Source organism: Artemia franciscana, chromosome 21 (genome assembly GCF_032884065.1).
Source record: "Artemia franciscana chromosome 21, ASM3288406v1, whole genome shotgun sequence".
NCBI classification, from domain to species: Eukaryota; Metazoa; Arthropoda; class Branchiopoda; order Anostraca; family Artemiidae; genus Artemia; species Artemia franciscana.
Genome location: NC_088883.1, coordinates 7878370 through 7899113, shown reverse-complemented (window position 1 = coordinate 7899113; position 20744 = coordinate 7878370). Strand labels below are relative to the sequence as shown.

Below are 20744 nucleotides of genomic sequence, written 5' to 3'. Positions count from 1 at the left end.
AGGGCATCCTGGCAGTGTTTGTTCTACACTTAATTTAAATTAAAAGTGGGCAAAGATTAATTTAAAGAAAACAAAGTTTTTCTAAGGGAAATAAAGAGTGAAGTTGAAACTTAAAACAGAAAAATTAAAGCTCCACAGTCTATCTAACATATTTGACAAAATTAGTGCAAATAAACCAACTGATAATATTTTCCTATGTTGTTTTGATAATACAAAACTATCGCTTTACTGAAAACACCTAAAGCTGAAAACACACAAGTCTATAACGCTCTTCACAGTTTTACACCAGCTCTGATATCAGTAATTTCCACTATACAACTATATTCAGCTTAAAACTAAAAATGAATATTATTTTAAAAGCGACAAAGTCATTGAACAGCACACACAATAATGGATCGATTTAACACTTTGGTCTCAACAGCCATGACAAGTGGTAACACACAACAAAGTGGTAACAGTTTGGTCTCAACAGCTATGACACCAATAGTGATTAATATACAATTTTAAGCGGTAAAAAACGCGCTTTAGTGTTACTTGAAATGAAGAACAATCACAAAATGAACTCGGGAAATCCGGTTATTTCTCTCTATACAACGGGATATCTTAAGTTATGATAACAATACTAAGGCTAGTTTACAGTCTTAATACTATCAAGATAGCTTCACTCCGGACCTGTCTAAAAACTAATCATGAAACGTCTTTTTCGTTTCAAACGAAATTCAATTCTTTTTCGCCAAAACGAAATTCAATCGGGGACTGAGCTCATTGTGAAGAAGTGATACCAAATTACACGAAAAAAAAAACAAGATAAAGCAACAATGCTTTATTTTTTTTTCAAAAAGTGTCCTTAATCGGCTTGCTTCTCCTGTATGGAAACTCCTAAATTGTTTTGTGTTTTCAGTAAAGTGCGAGTTTTCTATAATCATACAAACATAGGAAAATATTGTTAGTGCACCAGTTTTATCTATGTATGTTATTTAGGTTGTGAAGCAATAGTTTTTGTTCGTTTTAAGTTTCAACTTTACTCTTTACTTCCCTTAGAAAAACTTTGTTTTCTTTAAATTAATATGGTTAAAGTACCACAGATGATTCTAGGAGTTAACCTCTACAAAACTAACTTCATTACCATGAATTCTCAGCGTAATCTATTTTCAATAAAAACAATAGTATAAGCTTAAGAAAATTTTAAGGCATTTTTATTTTTATAAAATTATCCAATCTTGTGCATGTTTTTATGCTGAATTTGAAATAAATTTTTTCTAAGGTGTCTACTATTTTTAGTAAGTAGCCTATATATTTTAGAATGTCATCTATATAAAAATTCAAGATACCGTGCATTCAAGAATTTTCTCCCCTTTTTTACCTGGCCATTACGGGGGAGTTTATTTTGAAGTGTTTTTGTCGTGAATTTATAGGTTGAATACATTGATTGATTGATTTTATACCCTGGAACTGTGTTTTTCTTAGAGATTTGGCTCAGAAAGTCCCTTTAAAGTCAGATGAAAATTGTCCTGTTGATATAAAATCTGAAATCTAATTCTTTAAATTATGTCTAGGGTGGTTTCTTGTTTAGCTGTGTCAAAATTCACTCTGTTTCAATTTGAAAACTAATACAAATATATTCTTTTTTCAAAACTAATCGATTCGTTTGGTCAACCTTGACCAAATCAATCAATTGATAAATTGAATAAAACTCATGTGTAATGAAAATGGCACAAATTTTGTTTTTTCTACCAGTTCTGACAGTACCAATTAATTCTTTTGACCAATCTTTATAATATTGGTCAAATAGTCAGGCATATAACTCGTTTAAGCAAAAAATGGTATAATGGTATGTGTGTCCGCCTGTCTCGTCCTTTACCCGTCTGCCTTTATGCATTACTACAATAGTCATCTAATCACCATAAAACTCTAAAAAGTTATTGAATGAACTCTTGAGAAGTTCTTAGGTATACCCCCTCCAAGGCCCTCTTAATACTTTTAGCACTGGTAAAATCAGAGACCCCTCAATACAAATAATAGACAGTTATTTCTGGTATTTTTTTTTATATATTCTAGATATTTAATTATTCGGTTAGGTAGTTACGAATTCAGTCATCTAACTTGCTTCCAAAATTATAAAGTTACTATTTTTAGTACACTCTTTGAATTTGGTATTCAAAAAAACTTTTCAAATTTAAAAATACTATCATGATTTTACAGCAGGGAACATTTTCCGCATGGGTGGGGGGGGTGTTCGATTTCAAATGAATTTGAATTACATTTCTTTTACATGTCTTTTGATTCACATATCCTACTCTTTGTACATGTAATTCAAATTAATTATGTAATTTAAGTAAATTTGGGGCAAAGGACAATTTTATTCAGCTCGGAATTGACAGTTTCGTAAGAAGCATGACATTTGAAAAAAGTTAATGGTTGTATTTTTGCTGTAATTCTATTTATAGAATTATCCTCGTTAAGCTGTAAAATTCAATAGCAATACCACACTTCCTATATGCAGAACCATTTTGGACGAATTTCACACAAACAGATAAACGTAAACCCTGTTCAATATATTTCAAACTTGTGAAATATTTGCTTCTGAAATCAACCTGCCAGAAACTCTAGGCGGGCGTAACCTGCTAAAATATAGCAAACAAGTATTGGTCCAATAAGACCAAGGCTCTAAGGCTCTAGGCAGGCGTGACCTGCTAGAAGATAACAAACAGGTATTGGTCCAATAAGAGAGGCACACTTACTCCCACCATCTACCCGTGTCATTTAACCAAACACTTGGAAAACTATAGGTTCTATCACTATTTACCTTGGCTACCTCTATGACTATCTACCTTGGTTCCACTGCCCTAGCAATGACGCATGTACGGATAATAGATAGATATATCTTATAAAATTCTCGCATTCCGTCAGTCCAACTGGGGCGTTTTTTGGTAAAGCCAGTTAAACAACTTCTTTACCTTCGTCTTCCAATTGGGCAATGCCTAAAGTAAACCCGTCTGCTGCTGATTTCCCACATTTAAAAAAGTGTGGTGCATCTTATGCCTCATTTGTCAGAAATAAAAAAAACCTTTCAACCGGGTAATCCTCGTTAAACTGAATAATTCAACAACACTACCCCAATTCCTATACGCAGAGCCATTTTGGAAGACTTTGACACAAACAGATAAACCCAAGCTCTGTTCAGTATATTTCGAAATTGTGAAATGTTTACTTCTGAGATCAACCAGCCTGTATAGGCAGGCGTGCCTTGCAAAAAATACAAACAAGTATTGGTCCAATAAGATAGGCACATTTACTCCCTCCGTTTACCGGTGCCATTGAACCAAATACTTGGAGAACTATAGGTTTTATGACTATCTTAGCTCTATGACTATCTACCTTAGTTCTACTGTCCTAGGAATGAGCATGGACGGATAATAGATAGACATTTCTATTATCATATGAACTAACATCATTTTTACACAATCCTTATAGTCAACGAATTGCCTCTCACTCCATTGGACTATCTGTCTTGGCTTTTCAACAATCAGCTATGACGTGATGCCCACAAATATTCCATTTTTATTCAAAAATCAACAAACATGTATGCTCTTGGACACGAAATTCAGAATTAATTCGCAAATATAAAATAACCAACACAGTAATAGCTTCCTTGAAACTTATTTTAAAATACAGAAACAAAATCAGTTTCCATCCATGGCATTTCCTTCTTATACAATGATGTTGAAAGTTGCATGCGTGTGGCAGTTGTTCAGTGTTCATTAAACTACTACTTTTTTATCGTTTGACGAGTTAGAAATAAATAAATAAATTGCAAGAGAAATAACTGGAATATAGTGTTCAAAGTCTGACAACACAGCCACAAATTTCTCTATAAGGTTAATCCATTCAGTTTAAGAAGTGATCTTTATCAATTTTTTTGGTAAACATTGTGATGTTTTTTTTATTTCCATTTTTTATCATTTCTTTTATTTTATACTCCGTCTCTCTTGACCTTTTGTATTGTTTAAAGGGTTAAAAATAACTATTAAGAGAAAGAGAGTAAGAGTAAGAGTTAGTGTTACCTATACTATAGTGTTCAAAGTCAGAGAACACATCCACGATTTGTCCCATTCAATTTAGTAGGTCATCTTTATTAATTGTTTTGATGAACGTTGTGGTATCTTTTTTTTATTTCTATTTTTTACCATTTTCTCTACTTTGTACTCCGTCTGTGCGTACTTTTTGTATTATTTAACGTGTTTGAAGTAAATAAATAAAATATAATAATTTACCTGAAACGTAGTGTTCAAAGTCAGAGAACGCTGCCACAGATTTCTCTATAGGGTTAATCCATTCAGCAATTTCAATCGATAGATCAGCAGCAATGGCTTGGACACTGGCAGTTTTTCCACATCCAGCTGGCCCAGTGAGAAGAATAACCCTGCCAGGGCTCTAAAGGAATGAAATTACTTAAACAAGTAAAACAAACTTACTACCTCAGGATAGCTCCTCAGGTTAGCTTGAGGAGATCAAATAAGAAAAACTTGTATTCGACATGAATGATGCACATATTGCTTTTTTACCAGCTCTGGTTGCACCAATCGATTCTTTCGACAAATCTCGATCAAGTTAATCAGTTGGTAAGAACAAAACTTGTGCATGACAAAAATGGCGCAAACCTTTTTTTGTGACAGTTCTGATTGCACCAATCGATTCTTTCGATTGAGAACGAGAAAGAAATTCAACTATAAAAGATGTGTGGGGAAGCTTATTTGGAAGGAAAGGAGGAAGTACCTTTAAAAAAACAATAGAAAATTACACGAAACAGCTTAGGAATTATAGAGAGAATTGTAAAAATGTTAAAATGTTGGAAGTGAGGATGTGGGTGGCACAAGCCAAGAGCCTCCATTCTATATAGGTCCCTTACCTACGTATGTCAACTTTCTCTTATTTTAGTTTATAAACTCTGCAAAATCTAAAAACGGGCTAAGGAGGGAATCCTTAGCCCTAAGACCACCCAGTTTGAAATTTAGAGATTTCAACGATTTTTTCTTAACTTTTTCACATTTCGCATATAATTTGCTTATATTTACTATTTTCTTGTCGTACTCTTTCCTTCAAAAAATTTCTGTGCATGTACCTTCAGATTGCACCAATCGATTCTTTCAATTGACCTTGACTATATTGGTCAACAAATCAAGCGAAACTTAGTTAGGGACATAAGTGTACACAGCTCGATCCTTGGGAAGGGCAGTTGTCAGAAAATATTTATAGGAGGGGGGACAAGCACCTCAACTTCAACGCCACACCTTTTTTGGAGATAACCTCCCATTATACAAATATGTTTCATTGGTCCTTTGTAGATAACTTCGAAGACCACACTGCCTTTCCATGACGAAAGTAAAACAGTTCAAAATAGGGATGATACCTTTTTATTGACAGTTCGAAATATCCAGTTAAATAATTTTATATCTATTCTTTGTAAATAAAAGGGTATCATCCCTATTTTCAACTGTTTTACATTGGTCCTTTGTGAATACTTTTTCAAGTTGTGTCCGCTAATGGTCATAGTAAAGCCCATGATAGCAAATAGGAAGGAATGGGGGGTAAGGGGGAATACTACTTTGGGTTATGTCAAAAACCCTTTCCCTTCGTGATTTTTAAAAATTTGTCATATAAAGCTTTTTTTAGCTATGGTTGTTAGGTATTTAAGTTTTCCACGTGTTAATAAGAAATGGTTTTTTGTACAAGAAAGGTGTTGTTTTATAGATTGATATTTGTAGTTTTAAATAAAAACTTTTTTTAATTACAAAAGCTACGTAAAAGTCAGCGAACTGGTAAATATGCCTCAGGTGTTTCTATTTTTAACCGTGGTTGCAGCGGTTGCTGCAATCTAGTAAGGAACGAACCACAGCCCATAGCAACCGAAAATTAATTAATTTGAAAACATATCAGATCAGAATAAGTAACATATCTTTTAGTTAAGAGAATGAATTATCAAACTGGTATCAATATCATGTCATCAAGCTTACTTTACTATTTTAACTACGTGCCAAAATTAGCAATAAATTTTTGGATAAACTTGCAAATTTTAGTTTCTTTGTAATAGGTATGTAAAAAAAAAATTAATATACAGTGCACCCATAGGGACCGTGTATTTTTCTCCCATTGGATGCTGGATTTTGAGATAGGACTTGTCTATTTTTTTCGTTGACGTCAATTCATTTAGTCGCTCATGGCCCAGAGTCGATCTGAGGTACGTTCATATTAATTTTAGGCTACAAAATGGCCACTCACTACTGACCACCGACACTGCAATCACTAAAAAATATTTACTATGCAACTCTTACGTTTGCGAAGAAACCTATATTGCACAGTTAATTCTAACAACATTAAAATCAATTAAATTCGGTTTACTTACTTTTATTCTCAAGGAATGGTGATGAAGATATGGGGATAAGGAAATTTCGGATTCGATCCTTGGGAAGGGCAGTTGTCAGAAAATATCTTTGTAAATGCATATCTTTGTTATAGGAATGTGTAGTTTCACAGATCGACAATAGAATTTTTATAATAAAAGCTTTCGAATAAATTTTTCTTTTAATAATATAAACGAATGACAAACGCTGCGTAAAAGTGGCGAATCCGGGTAAAAGATGAACTGGATTTAATCCACATGTTGGGCCTGAAAGTTAATTTAGTCCATGCAAAACTGATCCACTATTAATTTTCTGCGGTCAAAAAGACTGCACTATTGCCATCTAAAATTACAAATTCCTTGCGAGTAAGTATAGGTTGCAGCACGGTAACACGACACTAAAATTAATGACTGGTTTTTGACAAGGACAAGTCTCTTCCTCCTCCTCCCTCCCCCGCGCTACTAAACAATTAAACAACAATTTTGAAAATGATAAAAAAAAAATGGCTTGCTCCCTGCTAAACTTCTAGCGTTGTCCTGTTAATAAAGGCCTTTTCTGGTGAACACATTGTTGATCAACAAACGCGAAAACAGATTTGCTTATCAGCAATTGTGGATCAGCAATACTTTTTAGAAGAACACGATTTATTAGCACTTTTGGAAAAAATGCCAGTATTTTTAAAGTCATTTGAGCATTATTTTGCTATTTTGTACTAGACTCACGTTTACTCTAATAATTCTCATTGTGCATGCAGCTTTCCTATGTTTGATCAAATTCTGAAAGTTTCAGCGTTATATACATAAATTATTCAGTGCTCTCTCTGGAGAGGAAAGGGGTACATAATCAAAGAAAGTACTTTATTGTGTAAGAGATCCAGCCAATAATAAATTTAACAACCTTTATAGCAAAATAACTCTTATTTTTCTTCTAAGATTGTAAGAAACAAAAACAAATCACGTTATTCCACTTTGAAATTTGCCACTCAATTTGACCAAAAAGCTTGACAAACAAGGATTTCAATAATTGGTCGTTCTCACCTACAATATTGATCAACAAAAGCCTTGTTGATCGTTAAAGGACTGATGTTGGTCAACAATTTGTAGTTTGTCACCTGAACCGATTATTGATCAACAATGTTGCAAGAAAAGGGATAAAAATTTTTGTCTAAAATTCATGGGTGTTTTTTTTTTAAGGGACTACCCTATTTCAAAGGAAAATTACTTCTTTTAGGGACAATTATTTAGAATCTTGGGACTTAGGGATATACGAGGTAAAGTAAAGATTTTCAGGGATACTCATCAGCGTGAAATTTCAGAAACACGTAAAGCGTGGAGCTAGAACCCAGCTGTAGCAACACATTGCAGGGCCGACGCAAGGACCTGAGACCATACTGGCTATGCATGACGTATGAAAACAAGAAAGGAAATAATAAATGAAAAGAGAAAAAATTAAATAGGTGAAAAACGAGGATTTTGTCAGCCAGTAGCAAAATATGAAAAACAAGTAAATATTTCGACAAGGACCTCCGCCAAGTTGTCCTCAGTGCTAAAAAACTAGGGGAACGATTGCATGAACACAAAATTTCAATAGACAAGTCCCTGAGATTTAAAAATAAAAATGACAACTTTGATTCAGCTCTGGCCCAGCATATATACGAAAATCCTGACCATTTAGTTCTTTTTGAAGAGGCAACTTTGATATCTACCGTAAATGGCCTACCGCAATCTGGCCCAGCATATATACGAAAATCCTGACCATTTAGTTCTTTTTGAAGAGGCAACTTTGATATCTACCGTAAATGGCCTACCGCAATCTTTTAAAGAGGCAATTGAGATAAAAAAAACATATAAATAGACATTTGGCTATAAATAGAGACACGAGAGATATTTCTTTAAGCTCAATTTATAACAATTTAATATTAAAAGAATATTTTCACCCAGTCTAACTTAAGACAACCTGTCCACATATCTAATGAAATCCGAAATTGTAGACAGGCGAAATCTGTTGCAAGGCAAAGGATACTTATTCAATCTAATTGGTAACTTCTCTTTCATTGATTTCAAGTTGGTTTTTGTTGTTTGATTCAGTGTCTTTTTTCCTCTTGTACAGTTCACTTAGGAAGGTTGGATTTTGTTGTTTGTTTCTTCTTTGTTTCTTTTTTTCTTTTTCCTCTTTCTTATTTTTTTTAGCACTGAGGGACAACTTGGCGGAGGTCCTTGTCGAAATATTTGCTTGTTTTTCATATTTTGCTACCAGCTTCCTTTGCAAAAAGAACCGTATGTCACCCATGAAGTGGTGATCTAAATGAGTCTTATGTTAAACATGAGTGGGATCATCAGTGAATGTTTGACATAAGCTGTATTTTACGATGGCAGATGGAACTTCTTTTGTAACAAAAACAAATTTCAAAACAAAAGTGGTTATGCATATTCAGAAATAGGAATATCCAAAAAGTGAGAATGGCCTATATCATTCTTGCTAAAATGCAACTTAAATATTACAGGAGGGGTGGATCCAGCGCCCAGAGCTCAGGCTACAAGAGACCATTGCCTTCAAGTCCAACAAACTGGGTTTAATTGATAAATCCCATCACTGTGTCCTAATTTGTGGAGATTATTGTTTACTGGTAACTTTCTTAACTTTAACTACTACTTTCTTAACTTCTAATCAAACTCAAAAAAATTCCTGATTTAACAATACCTTCTTAAACAAGGCAATGCACCCAGCCTATTAAGCCTACAAGTGGTTAAGGTTACTTATAGTCTAGTACAGAAATCAGATAGGAAGAAAAAATAGCCTAGCCTATACGATTCAGTTTTCTGCTCAAGGAGAAAAAATATGAAAAAATACTTTGAAAAAATCTAAAATACTTACTTATCACAGTCCTAAAGGACTGATAAAGGACATGAATGTTCTTCGCTTCATCTTAGAACCCCCAACCCTAACGGAACAGCATATAGGCTACCCCAGTTGATACATTACCATTCTATTTTACAATAAGACTAATCTTGTCTTTTTTTCATAGCATGTTGTAGGCATGTTTATTTTTTGTGGCATGTGGTTATGCTTGGAGCCAACAAATCTGCTTCAATAACTATGAAAGCCATGCCCCCTCCCTTAAAAGTGAAATCCTAATGCCATCTTATTTACTATGTATCTGTAAAAGTACCAGATATAAAAGTACCAGTTACAACAATCCAATGGAAAGCAAAGCTGGCTATTCAAAATTGGCATCAGTATCCATTAAAAAGGCAAATTATTTAAAAATTGACAATGTTACTGTTGTCCTAATCGTCTTTTCTCAACAAACTGAAATTAATGATTACATCTCAAGTATAATTACGCAGTATTTTAAGAAAAAAAACTATCATTTTGTTTCAGTCACATTCATAGGCTATTTTTGATCCCATTTTATTTAAATTTGCTGATTCAATTACTATTAATTTCACTAAAACCTGTCTTAATAAATTCGAGCTTAAAGTTCCATCAAGTTAATACAATTTTATTTTGCCATTTAAAATCTGTTCTAATTTGGACTCGGCACTCAAAACCGTTTGCAAGGACAAAAGTCAACAGGAGGCTTTCAGGAATACCAATTGAAGAGGGAAAAGGGGGTGGTGATCTGAAGGGAGCGATTCCCCCCTTTATTTTGGAAAACAACTTTCCTAATATTTTTGAAAAAATGAAAAAAAATCTATTCCCCCCCCCCTATTTTTGAAAATACTTGATTTTTTTACAAACGAGCGCAACTCTGTTCGCCAACTTTCAAGTATCACCATTCATTCAGAATAAAAAATAATAAGCAAAATGAAAAATTATTTTTAAAAATTACTTGTTTTTGTCTTTCAAGGCTACTTGTGTTCAGCAATCTTTCTAACTCTTGAATTTTCTTTTTATGAACAGCCAATTCGCCAATTGTTGTTGGTCTATATTTATCAACCCATGGAATATTGTAACCAAGAAATGTTCTAGTTGAAACATCAATTTTCTGCCTTTTTGAAGATGCTGGCCTATCATAATTGCTTTGACATGAAGAGCCATCAAATGATGATACAAACCAGCTCTGTTCCTGAAATTCAATTAAGCACATTGAATAAACACTAAATCAAGAATATTAATCAACAATTAAAATTAAAAATTGAATTTGCAATTCTAAGGTAAGATGCCCAATAATTGGACAGCTAATCACCACTTTTACAGCTAAATCTCTATAAAATCTCTATTATACCACTTAGAGTTTTTTTTTCGCCACTGCAATTGTCTGTTTTTTGTTTAACAAGAATATAATAAGCTCTAATACTATAGCCATAAACAGATCAGACTATTTTAAATTCTCTAATAGTTGGTAGTGGAGCCAAGGCTTGCCCATAAATTTCTGAATGTAATAATTGCTTGGGTACATATGTGCACGCATGGATCCAGAGGATCCACGCTTAATTTGGGAGGGGTCGTAGTGTCACAGGGAGAAAGTAGAATATCACCCTCCCCCAAGAAAATTTTGTTTAAAATAATTGAATAAAGGACAGGTTTACTATCAATGTAACTTGACGCAACAGGATATCAACTGGTTCACTTTGCTACTTACACAAATTATTGAAAAACTTTGTCGGGAATGTGATTGCCACTAAACGTTGATATCTGTTGGCCAATCAGAGGCGACCCCAGTCAAAGGAAAGGTTATGCACTCGTTGTATGTTGCATTTGTTGAGTTGTAATATTTTCAATTGCTCTTTGATGATGTCATGGTGAGGTAAGTTTGCAATATAAGATGAATGGATAATCTAAGTGTCTGGACACCAACATGAAAGGCTCCTATAGAAATGGGAAAAAAAATGCTGTCACCACCTTACTGGTACTGTTGGCAAAGGTACTCAAAAGCAAAGAAAAAGGGCAAGGAATAAGAAAAAAGGCTGGAAAAAAGGCAAGTTTTGCCAAGACTGCAAAACTTATCCCAATTAAGGTGAAAAGCAGACGCGGCAAAACATTGGCAGGAAAAAAACAGTGCATTTTGATGCAGTGGACAAAAAACTCTTGACTCAGTTTGGTTTTTGTCCCATTTTTTCTTTATGAGATTAGAAGAGAACTGACTCAGGGTCAGGATATGATGTCAAGAAAAAAAGGACAAATGGGTAAAGGGGGTAATAGGTGATGCTAGTATACTTGGCCTTAGGAACAGGAAATGCATCTCCTAAAAGAATATTACTGTGCAAAGGACCTTGTTGAAGTATGCCAGAAAGAACAGTTGGCCTTTTTATGCACTACAAGGGGTCCTGAGTGTAAGGAGAAGTAAGCATAACCAGGTTTCATGTCAAGGGAGATGTGAAACATACTCACTTAACTACTGGCACAACTTGGCTGACGAAATTGAGAAGTGAAATTACTGACTCCAGATTGGTTATGAGGTGATACATGCTTCTTAAATCTCTTTACAGTAGTATTCAAGGCCATTCAGCATAGCGCAAGATACAGCATTGATCCTTAAAATAGATGACAAGTTTGTATCTTCATCAAAATTTTAAGCTATTTCAGTGCCACCAAATGAGGCAGACATTAGATTGTCAGCAGATGAATTAGCATCATTGTCAGGGTAATTCATATTGAGTTATGTGGCTACTAGCAAGGAGGCAAACATTTAGAGCATAGGTAAAGGAATCTTGGATTGTTTCCACTTCAATGATGGAAATAAAATTATTTCATTTTGGATTATGCATACTTTATCTGTGTCTCTGTCTTCAGGGAGCAGTGATAAGGGATAAGAACCTTTGCGTTATGGTTATACAGGCCACAGCACTGTCACTGTCAAATTTTCTTGTCCTGGGTCTGCACTCAATTGAGATCTCTCTAACAGCACAGCAATGTTTCAGTCCTGCATTTATAACACATACCGTATTGGAACAATTTTATTGTGTTGATATGTTTCATTGTCGTGTTAAAAACAGTGTAAAGTGTTCACGTCCAATTAATTCGTCTCTTCGGCTATGTGACTTCGTTTCTCATTATAAAAATATTTTGCTTTCATTTAATATTAATCTCCAAAATCATTTTACAAAGCTTGTCAACTCAATCCTCCCAATTCGTATCAACCAATCTCAAGTGTTGTTGGTGGAATCTGGTGTTATACTTTGAGCTCTTAAGCAAGTGAATAAGTCTGAGTCTCTTGATAGTGATGGTCTTTGCTTCAAGTTTTTTGCTTACGATTGTCCTGAACTGCTGAAGTATTTGCAGTTATTGTTTCAGATGTGTTTGGCACAGTCTGTTGTGCCAGATAGTTTTTTGTCCGGTTGTATAGCTCCCATAGTTAAGAGGGGTAAGGACCCCAGTGCTTGCTCTAATTACCATCCTATCACTGTGTCTTGTTTTGTTAGTAAGCTATTTGAATATGTACTGCTACCGGTCATTAACTCCAAGTGCAATTTTATACCCTTCCAGCTTGGTTTTAGAAAAGGTATGGGCTGCATTCAAACTCACCATATTGTGGGTCGGCTATATCTAGTGCTTTTGACAATGTAATTCATTCAAATGCTTTGTTTTCTCTAGCAGCCTCAGGTGTTAACCTTTCTATTATTTCCGTGCTTAAGTATTGGTATGCTAATTCTTCAGTTAGGGTGAAGTGGAATGGTACTGTAGGGGAGTATATTCCTATTAAAAAAGGCGTTAGGCAAGGTGCCGTGTTATCCCCGATCATATTTAAATGTGTTTTAGCTTCGTGTCTCCAACGTCTTCAACCATCAATTTTTTACAATGATAATTTAGGCATTAGTCGCGTTGCATATGCTGATGATGTTCTGCTTCTTAGCTGGACAAAACATAGTCTAATTACCAACTTTTACCGGCTTTCAGCCGCACTATCCACAGTCGGCCTTTCAGTTAATGCCTCCAAATGTGAGTTTTTGTGTTTTGGGAGTCCTCCATCAGCATCACCTCTTTGCTTGGGTTCTTCAACTATACCATGTTCAGCAAGTATTAAATGTTCGGGTCTCTCTTTTTCCATGTCACTTTCGTCTACTTGCTCTGCTATTACGTCCAGCGTGCTGAAAAGTATGCGGGTTGGATACGCAAAAATTTCACCAATTCGTGGTTGGTATAACCGAAAAGGACTATGCCGTCTTTATTCTAGTTTTTGCGCCCCTGCTGTTTTTTATCTTTCTGGTTTTGCTTTCCTCCTTTGCAAGAAGGATACAAAGAAAATACGCTCAGGATATTTTAAGTATTGCAAGTATTTGCTGCGTCTGCCTCAGTAGTATTGGAATCATACAGTCGTTTCTAAATTTGACAGCATTGATGCGCCCTCGCGACTGAAACATTTATCTAAAGATATATGTCTTGAAACTCGGCAAATGATTGGTGTTTTTACCCTCTTTGGCCATTTTTTGAATTGAGGCAATTTACTTATGTTGTATGTTGTTATGCTGCTATGTTATTTATGTTATTATGTTTTTTGTCTTGTTTTTTTTTTTCTTTTTTTGTGTGTTTACTCCACAGTTTAATGTACTTTGGGTTATAAATAAATTATTATTATTATTTCAGAAAATGATTGATTGTTCTTATTTCTAGCATTTCTTGTATATAGTTCTCAATGGTATAATTAGAAGGATTCTTAAAAATTCATTTGGGAGGGGCAATCCACCACTCTTGTACTCATGCTTGCTTATGTATTATACCACCAACACTCAAGTTTACACTTTATAAAACTTTTTTTATGAAACAACTAGCTTATACTCAGTGGAAAACAAGTGGTGGGTGACAGAATATATTGGAGTTATAAAATTTCGGCTAAATATTTGCACATTAGAAGAGGGGGGTTAGGTCACCAACACACACCCCTCCACCCCTGAAGTGCAAATATATAGCCCGAATTTGTTTCTAAGGTATAATATTCTTATTATGTTTTGGTATTTTTCGTTAGGGTTAACCTAACTTCACTTCTTCAGTGTTGGCAGTAGGGTGAACTTGGGTAAGTCAAACCCTTATCAAGTTTTTTTTTAGCTTAATTTGGTTCCAAAATTGTTTTGGAGTCGCTGGTACAATGAAAACTATTTGATAACACTCTTGGTCGTACTTGTAATATTCTTCACAATCCAGACAGTTCTGAAGTTTTTTGTTTCCATGAGTTACTGCACCATAGTAACCCATCTCAGGGAGGTCAAACTTACCCCCTAGTCTGGCATAAATCTGACACCCCCTGGTAAATACTATGCTTGCAGAGATAAAAATTATGTCACTTTAAGACATGATAGATGATGCTTCTATGCACAGAAATACCATGCAAAACAAAAAATTCTCATCAATAGTTTTCTTTTACCATGGAGTAATTCAGAGAGTGTTGGTCTTACCCCTGTACATAGAAGAAGTATCTGAAAGTGGTATTTTTGAATGTAAATGTAAAAAATACAACACTATACTTCAAATAATAGGGGTAAAATTGTAATTTCAATTGATACCAGAGAAAATAAGTATTTTTTTATTTTTGGTTAAAAAATGATTTAAAAAAAGTAATTTCAATTAATATCAGAGGGAGTCAAGAAATAGAACTTTTGATCACTTGCAGAGTCTAGTGTGCTTCATGTACAGACTAATGACATGCCAAATTCGGAATGATGGTAGAGTGAAGGGACCAGCTCCAGAAAGCTCCAATGGTCCAGCAAAGATATTTTCTTCAACTTTGTCAATTTCATCTTTTTGGGGCCAATCATATAAATAGTTGGCTAGGCTCTGACAGCAAAGATATTTTATGCAAACAAGATTTTTGTCAGGAAAATCAAGCACCCTTCTAACATATAAGCCTTGTTGATCATGTTTGCTATTGTATGCTACAACATGGTACTCATTTAGCTGCATTTTTAGCTTATTTTCTTCACTGTCACTGCCAATGGTATGAAAGATGTCCGTCTGGTCAGTTTTGGAACCCAGTGAGACATTAGAGTCATCACTGGAAAGATCACCTTTTTTTCTTTTTCAGTTTTGACTTCAACATATTCTCTTTTACTTTCTCTTTTGTGTTTTCAATCTTTTCTTTTTTCTATTTGTTCAAAATCTCTCAAAGCCTCTACAGATGTGATTACTTTGGCTTCACAAAGCAATTCTCTGTCTACTGGAAGTCCCAGGTGCTGAGGCATCAAAAGAAGGATGCTGAGTTGCATAAAAGTTCTTGGAATGATTTCTTATGCACATGAATCTTTTTTGGACTAACCAACATTGAAATAGTAATCTGATTAGTTGTTGTATTTGCTTTAGATATTGCTCTTGTTAAATTTCAAGTCTCTGTCTCAACATATTGTTTTAACTTGGCTGGATCAAACTTTGCCTTGTCAATCATATTACAGTTGATACATGCTGAAATAGAATCATAAATCCTTGTCATTTAAAATTATTTTTTAATCAGTGAAGGGATAAGGTAAGTCTCCCAGATCTGACATTTTCATGAATTTTTCTGAAAAACATTCCATGAAAATTTCTGACATTTTTAGAAAATTTTAATGAGCTCTTCTTTTGGTTAGATGTTACCAGGGTGTGCATGTTGCCAGTTGGCAAGCTTCTGCTCATAGGATGATTTCATTCCCCTATGAAAAGAACCCTCTCAAGGGGCTTTGTGGAAATTTCTGACATTTTCATGAATCCTTCTTTTGGTAAGACATCACCTGGGTGTGCTTGTTGCCAGTTCGCAAACTTCTGCTCTATGATGATTTCAGCCCTTTGAAAATAACCCTCTCAAGAGGCTGCACAACATGGGATGCATGGGCTTGTAATTTGAGAATAGTAACATTCTTTTCTGAAGCAAGCTCCACAAGTGCCAAGAATAAATGGGAGCCAAGGCTGTCCAGAATAAGAAGTGCTTTTTCTTTCACCTGAGGCAGTAAAAGATCTTTAAACCAGTCATAGAAGAGTTCTGCTGTCTTCTATCCTTTCTTAGTAGCTGAAAAATATGCATCTGGATGGTCTTTGATAGGTAGTCATGCATTCTAAGTGTTTTTACCAGAGAAGATTACCAGTAGTGGCAGTTTCTCATCTGATGCATTAATAAATGTGGGAACATGTGCGTTATAACACCCATTGGCACCAGTTTGTTGCTTTGTTGGTGATCCATATGTACCAGCAATTTTAGGGCTATCAGGATTGCAACAAAATCAAAGTTTTGTCCAAGTTGTACCAACATTCTGGTTTGTCTAAGATGTAAAGCTCTTCTGCTGTTCTTTGTAGCAGGTCATAAAATCCTGGAATGGTGAAAGGGTCTGCTTATTGCACAGACCTCAGGGTTTTCAAGTTGCTCAGATTCCTTAAGTGAGATATTATTTCTTTTTGTAAACCCAACCACCAGTCTTTACCTGGTCAATGATTTGTAAAATGAGTACTGATTTTGTTCTCACTTATATTTTTTTTTGCTCTGTTTAGGAGCCATTGTTTGGTAAGCCCCATGCCAAATTTTTCAATCATTTTCAGTGAATTTGCTATACTCTACTCAACATGATAGTGCAGTTCCAGAAGTAACAGCAGGCAAGTTGGGGAAATCTCTTTGCCTGATCAATTGAAATCTAAGCTAAAATTGCCAAAACCTAGCCACTTGTATACACTGGGTAAGCCCAACCCCCCATGTTGGAATTTACCCCATATGGAATAAGTCCAACATGTCAGATTTACTCCAAATTGGGGTTTTTCAGGATTAAGTCTGACACCCCTTGTATCTCTTGAATGGTTTAAGAATAAAATACTAATAAAAACAGTAATTACCAAAAATATCTCATTAACTTATCAGTTTTTCTGTTGTTTTTTATCTGTTTTTCTGCACTATCACTTAAAATTTTCTACCTACCTCATTGCTTTATTACAAAATTAATTGAAAACAGCAGAAATATTAAACACCAATATGAAGAACCCAAGCTAAAGGAAGAAGATGGCATATGGAACCAAAGACATCTGTGATTATGCAGAAAAATAAAACAGGGTGTCTGAGTTAGCCCTGTGTCAGATTTATCCAAGTTTACCCTAAAATGTATAAGTTTTATTGTAAGTTGAATTTAAAGCCCACTATAGACCCTGAAAGATGATACCTTCTTCTTTTATTTTAGATAGAGCTTATATACCTCTGTTAGCATCACTCTTGTTAAAACAGTTTGCCTGTAAACTGAATCAACTATGACAAAATCAAGAATCAACAAATGCATACAAAATACATAATATGGGCCATATATTTGGGTAAGGTTAAAAAGGTTAGGTTTAAATTGAATTTGTGATGAAAATGATTATTAGCCTAGGCTATATTCAGATAGAGCACAAAAAATTCATTGAGTGGTATGTTCACTTTATTGTAGGTGGTTTATGTAAACTGCTCAACATTTACCATCTAATCTTAGCCAAAGGATCTTTAAGTTAGAAAAAAGCATCTAAATCACAGGCAGATGCAATCTTGGATAGATTTTATCCCAGTCAAGTGTAGCAAACTACAACAATTGCATTTAAATAGGCTAGACGGTAGTAAGTAAAACAGTTCAAAAATGCTGAAAAACAAAGTTTTCTAAGATTGTAGTCAACAAGTTCTAAGTAAGCCAAACTTAGGGTAAAATTCTAGTTAATTGACTTCTTGCTATCTTGGAAAGGGTTTAGGTTAGGAAAATGAAACTTTCAGGGATGAATCTACAGACTAAAGTATGTCCTGGGAAGGTATTTTAAAGAACTCATCTCTACTCCTTCTCCCTCTAAAGGACCCTGAAATTTGCCTACATGACAGGTCTATACCTATTGAAATTTTGACAAAACAACATTTTACCTAAATTTACAGTTACTAGTTGCTTTTTCTCTGCCTTTAGTTCTGAAATTGCAATTCCTGTTATTTGAGTAGAATTTTGATCCATATCAATGTTTTTTTTTTCAAAATTTAGGAAATGTATTTGCATATCTTTAAAACCTTATAAAATGGAATTGAGCAAAGTTAAGAAGCTGAAAACAATTTTGTTGTACTTCAATTAAGCAGAAGATCTATTTTGCAAGGTTTCACTTTTATAACATAGGCCTACATATTTTTAAAGGTCATCAAAGGTCAGGGCCCTCTAGAGGTAGAAGGAGTGGAGGTAGTTGCTTCAAAATACTTTAGTCTGTAGATTCATCCCTGAAAGTATCATTTTCCTAACCTAACCCCTATCCAAGATAGCAAGAAGTCAATTAATTAGAATTTTACCCAAACTTAGTTCTGAATATCAGCTAATTTCAACTGTTTAGGCCTACAGGCTATATTATGTTTAAGATTTGGAGCCTATTGTTCATGTTTAGAAAAGATGTATTTTAATCTAAAACATTTGTCCAAGATTAGGCACAGTCCAAATATAAGGAGTCTTGATGTATATTAGTGATTAGTATGTCTGCAAAGTAATGAACAGCACATTCAGTGGTATGTTCACCATTTAGCCAGGAGGTTGACGAAAAAATCAGAAACTATATCCATGGCCTGTTCCAAGAAGGCTAGGCATATGCCTACCTACTTATCTTTATACTAGCCTATCAAAAAAGTTTGTCCAGAAAGCGAGTATTTAGTCTACCCTTTAAAAATAGTACTTTTTTATTCCTTTTTGACATTATAGACAACAAAGTCAAAGATGGAAAAAGCTGTAATGTATTCAATGCTTTTAACTTTTGAATATTTGCCTTCGGAACGTTGCTTGATCTCAGCCTGAATCACCGAAATCGAAATCTAAGAAATCGAAATTTTATACGGCAAATGAGCCAAATTACAAATTCAGACACGGGGATGCCACGACGTTAGTGAAGATGATAAAGCAAAGCATGTCTACCAAGCTATTGAGTTCTGCTTCTCATATTAATTTTTCTTCTTTACACTAAGAAAGCTCAGCTAAACTTAACCAATAGCGTAAAATTCCTGAAGCTGAAACCTTCAAGCGATAAAAAAATCAATGTTAAGTCAAAAAGGTGACTTTCTTATGTATCTGAGACAGTCTCTGTAGTAAGCACTTTTCAAGAAAGTTAATTAGTTTTATTAACTTTATGAAAGCCCAGCTTCACATAGAATTATTCATAGAATTTTGTTAGAGCTCATACCATATGATCTCTTGGCTCTTAGCGTTTCTTGCTTCGTCACAAGTGCTATATGAGCTCTTAGCTCTTGTTCTTCCTATCTCATATCTGTACTAGACTATAAGTAACCTTAACCAGTTGTAGGCTTAATAGGCTGGGTGCATCGTCTTGTTTAAGAAGGTATCATCCAATCAGCAGTTATTTTGAGTTTGATTAGAAGTTAAGAAAGAAGTAAACAATAAGCAACAATCTTCACAAAATAGAATATAGTGAAGGTATTTCTCAATTAAACCCAGGTTGTTGTTCGTGGGGGCAATGGTCTCTTGCAGCCTGAGCTTTGGGCGTTGGATCCACCCCTCCTGTAATATTAATGCTGCATTTTAGCAAAAATGATATAGGCAATTCTCCCTTTTCGGATATTCCTATTTCTGAACATGCATAACCACTTTTCTTTTGATTTTTTTTTTTTGTTACAAAAGAAGTTCCATCTGCCTTTATAAAAAAAACAGCTTATGTCAAACATTCACTGGTGATCCCACTCAGGTTTAATGTAAGACCCACTTAGATCAGCACTTCATGGGTGACATAAGCTTCTTTTTGCAAAGAAAACTTGTGCTCTATTTGAGTAAATACCCTGTGGATTTGAAGGTGACTACGAAATGAATTATTCAAATGCAGTAAGCTATCCAATATGTTTTTGCGTGGGCCATCAACAAGCTCTGATTTTTTCTCCCATGGATAAATGTAGCTGGATAAAAACAGAGACAAAGCTATGAGAAAGTAATCATATTTCTTATTGAAATCTGTTGGATAAATGTAACTTAAAGTAAATTGAGTTTCAACCCATATTGTTTGAACTATTTTTTTTTCCCATTTGATTGCTTCTAAGAGACTCATTCTTGTTCAAAATAAGAGGGGAAACTACCAAAATTATGAATTCTAAAATTATCCGTACTGCTCACTGTTTTTTTATGATCATAAAAAAATTTAAAAATATAGTCCCCTTCTCCATAAAAATTTGAAAATTTTTAAAGCTATACTCTCCATTATTTTGTCAGAACTTGAATGAACAATTCAATTGTCAGATCAATTAAGTTCAATGTTGAATCTCTTCATGAAAATGGCAAAATGAAAGTAACTGTCCACAGTGTAGGAGAGCCAGTTATTGGCTTTGTCAATCAGTTGGGTGTTTGTCGAAGAGTTAGGAATATCTCATAAACTATTTTACGGTTTTCTGTCCGTTTTGCATCTAATCTTGATTTTGATTATGTTGCAGTTACAAAAGATACCATGGGCGTAATTAGCAAGACATTTATCATTAAG

At 34.5% G+C, this 20744-nt stretch overlaps 1 protein-coding gene across 1 annotated transcript in view; it reads right to left on the bottom strand.

Moving 5' to 3' along the window:
• The window catches only part of LOC136041084 (cell cycle checkpoint protein RAD17-like), a 181891-nt gene extending 162862 nt beyond the window's left edge, over nucleotides 1–19029 (bottom strand). The window contains exons 1-3 of the mRNA XM_065725637.1: nucleotides 18945–19029; nucleotides 10234–10470; nucleotides 4275–4434 (exon numbers count right to left, since the gene is read on the bottom strand). Coding sequence (XP_065581709.1) covers nucleotides 4275–4434; nucleotides 10234–10470; nucleotides 18945–18965 — 418 coding nt within the window. The 5' untranslated portion in view covers nucleotides 18966–19029. The remainder of the gene's footprint in view (nucleotides 1–4274; nucleotides 4435–10233; nucleotides 10471–18944) is intronic.
• Nucleotides 19030–20744: the final 1715 nt, after the last annotated feature.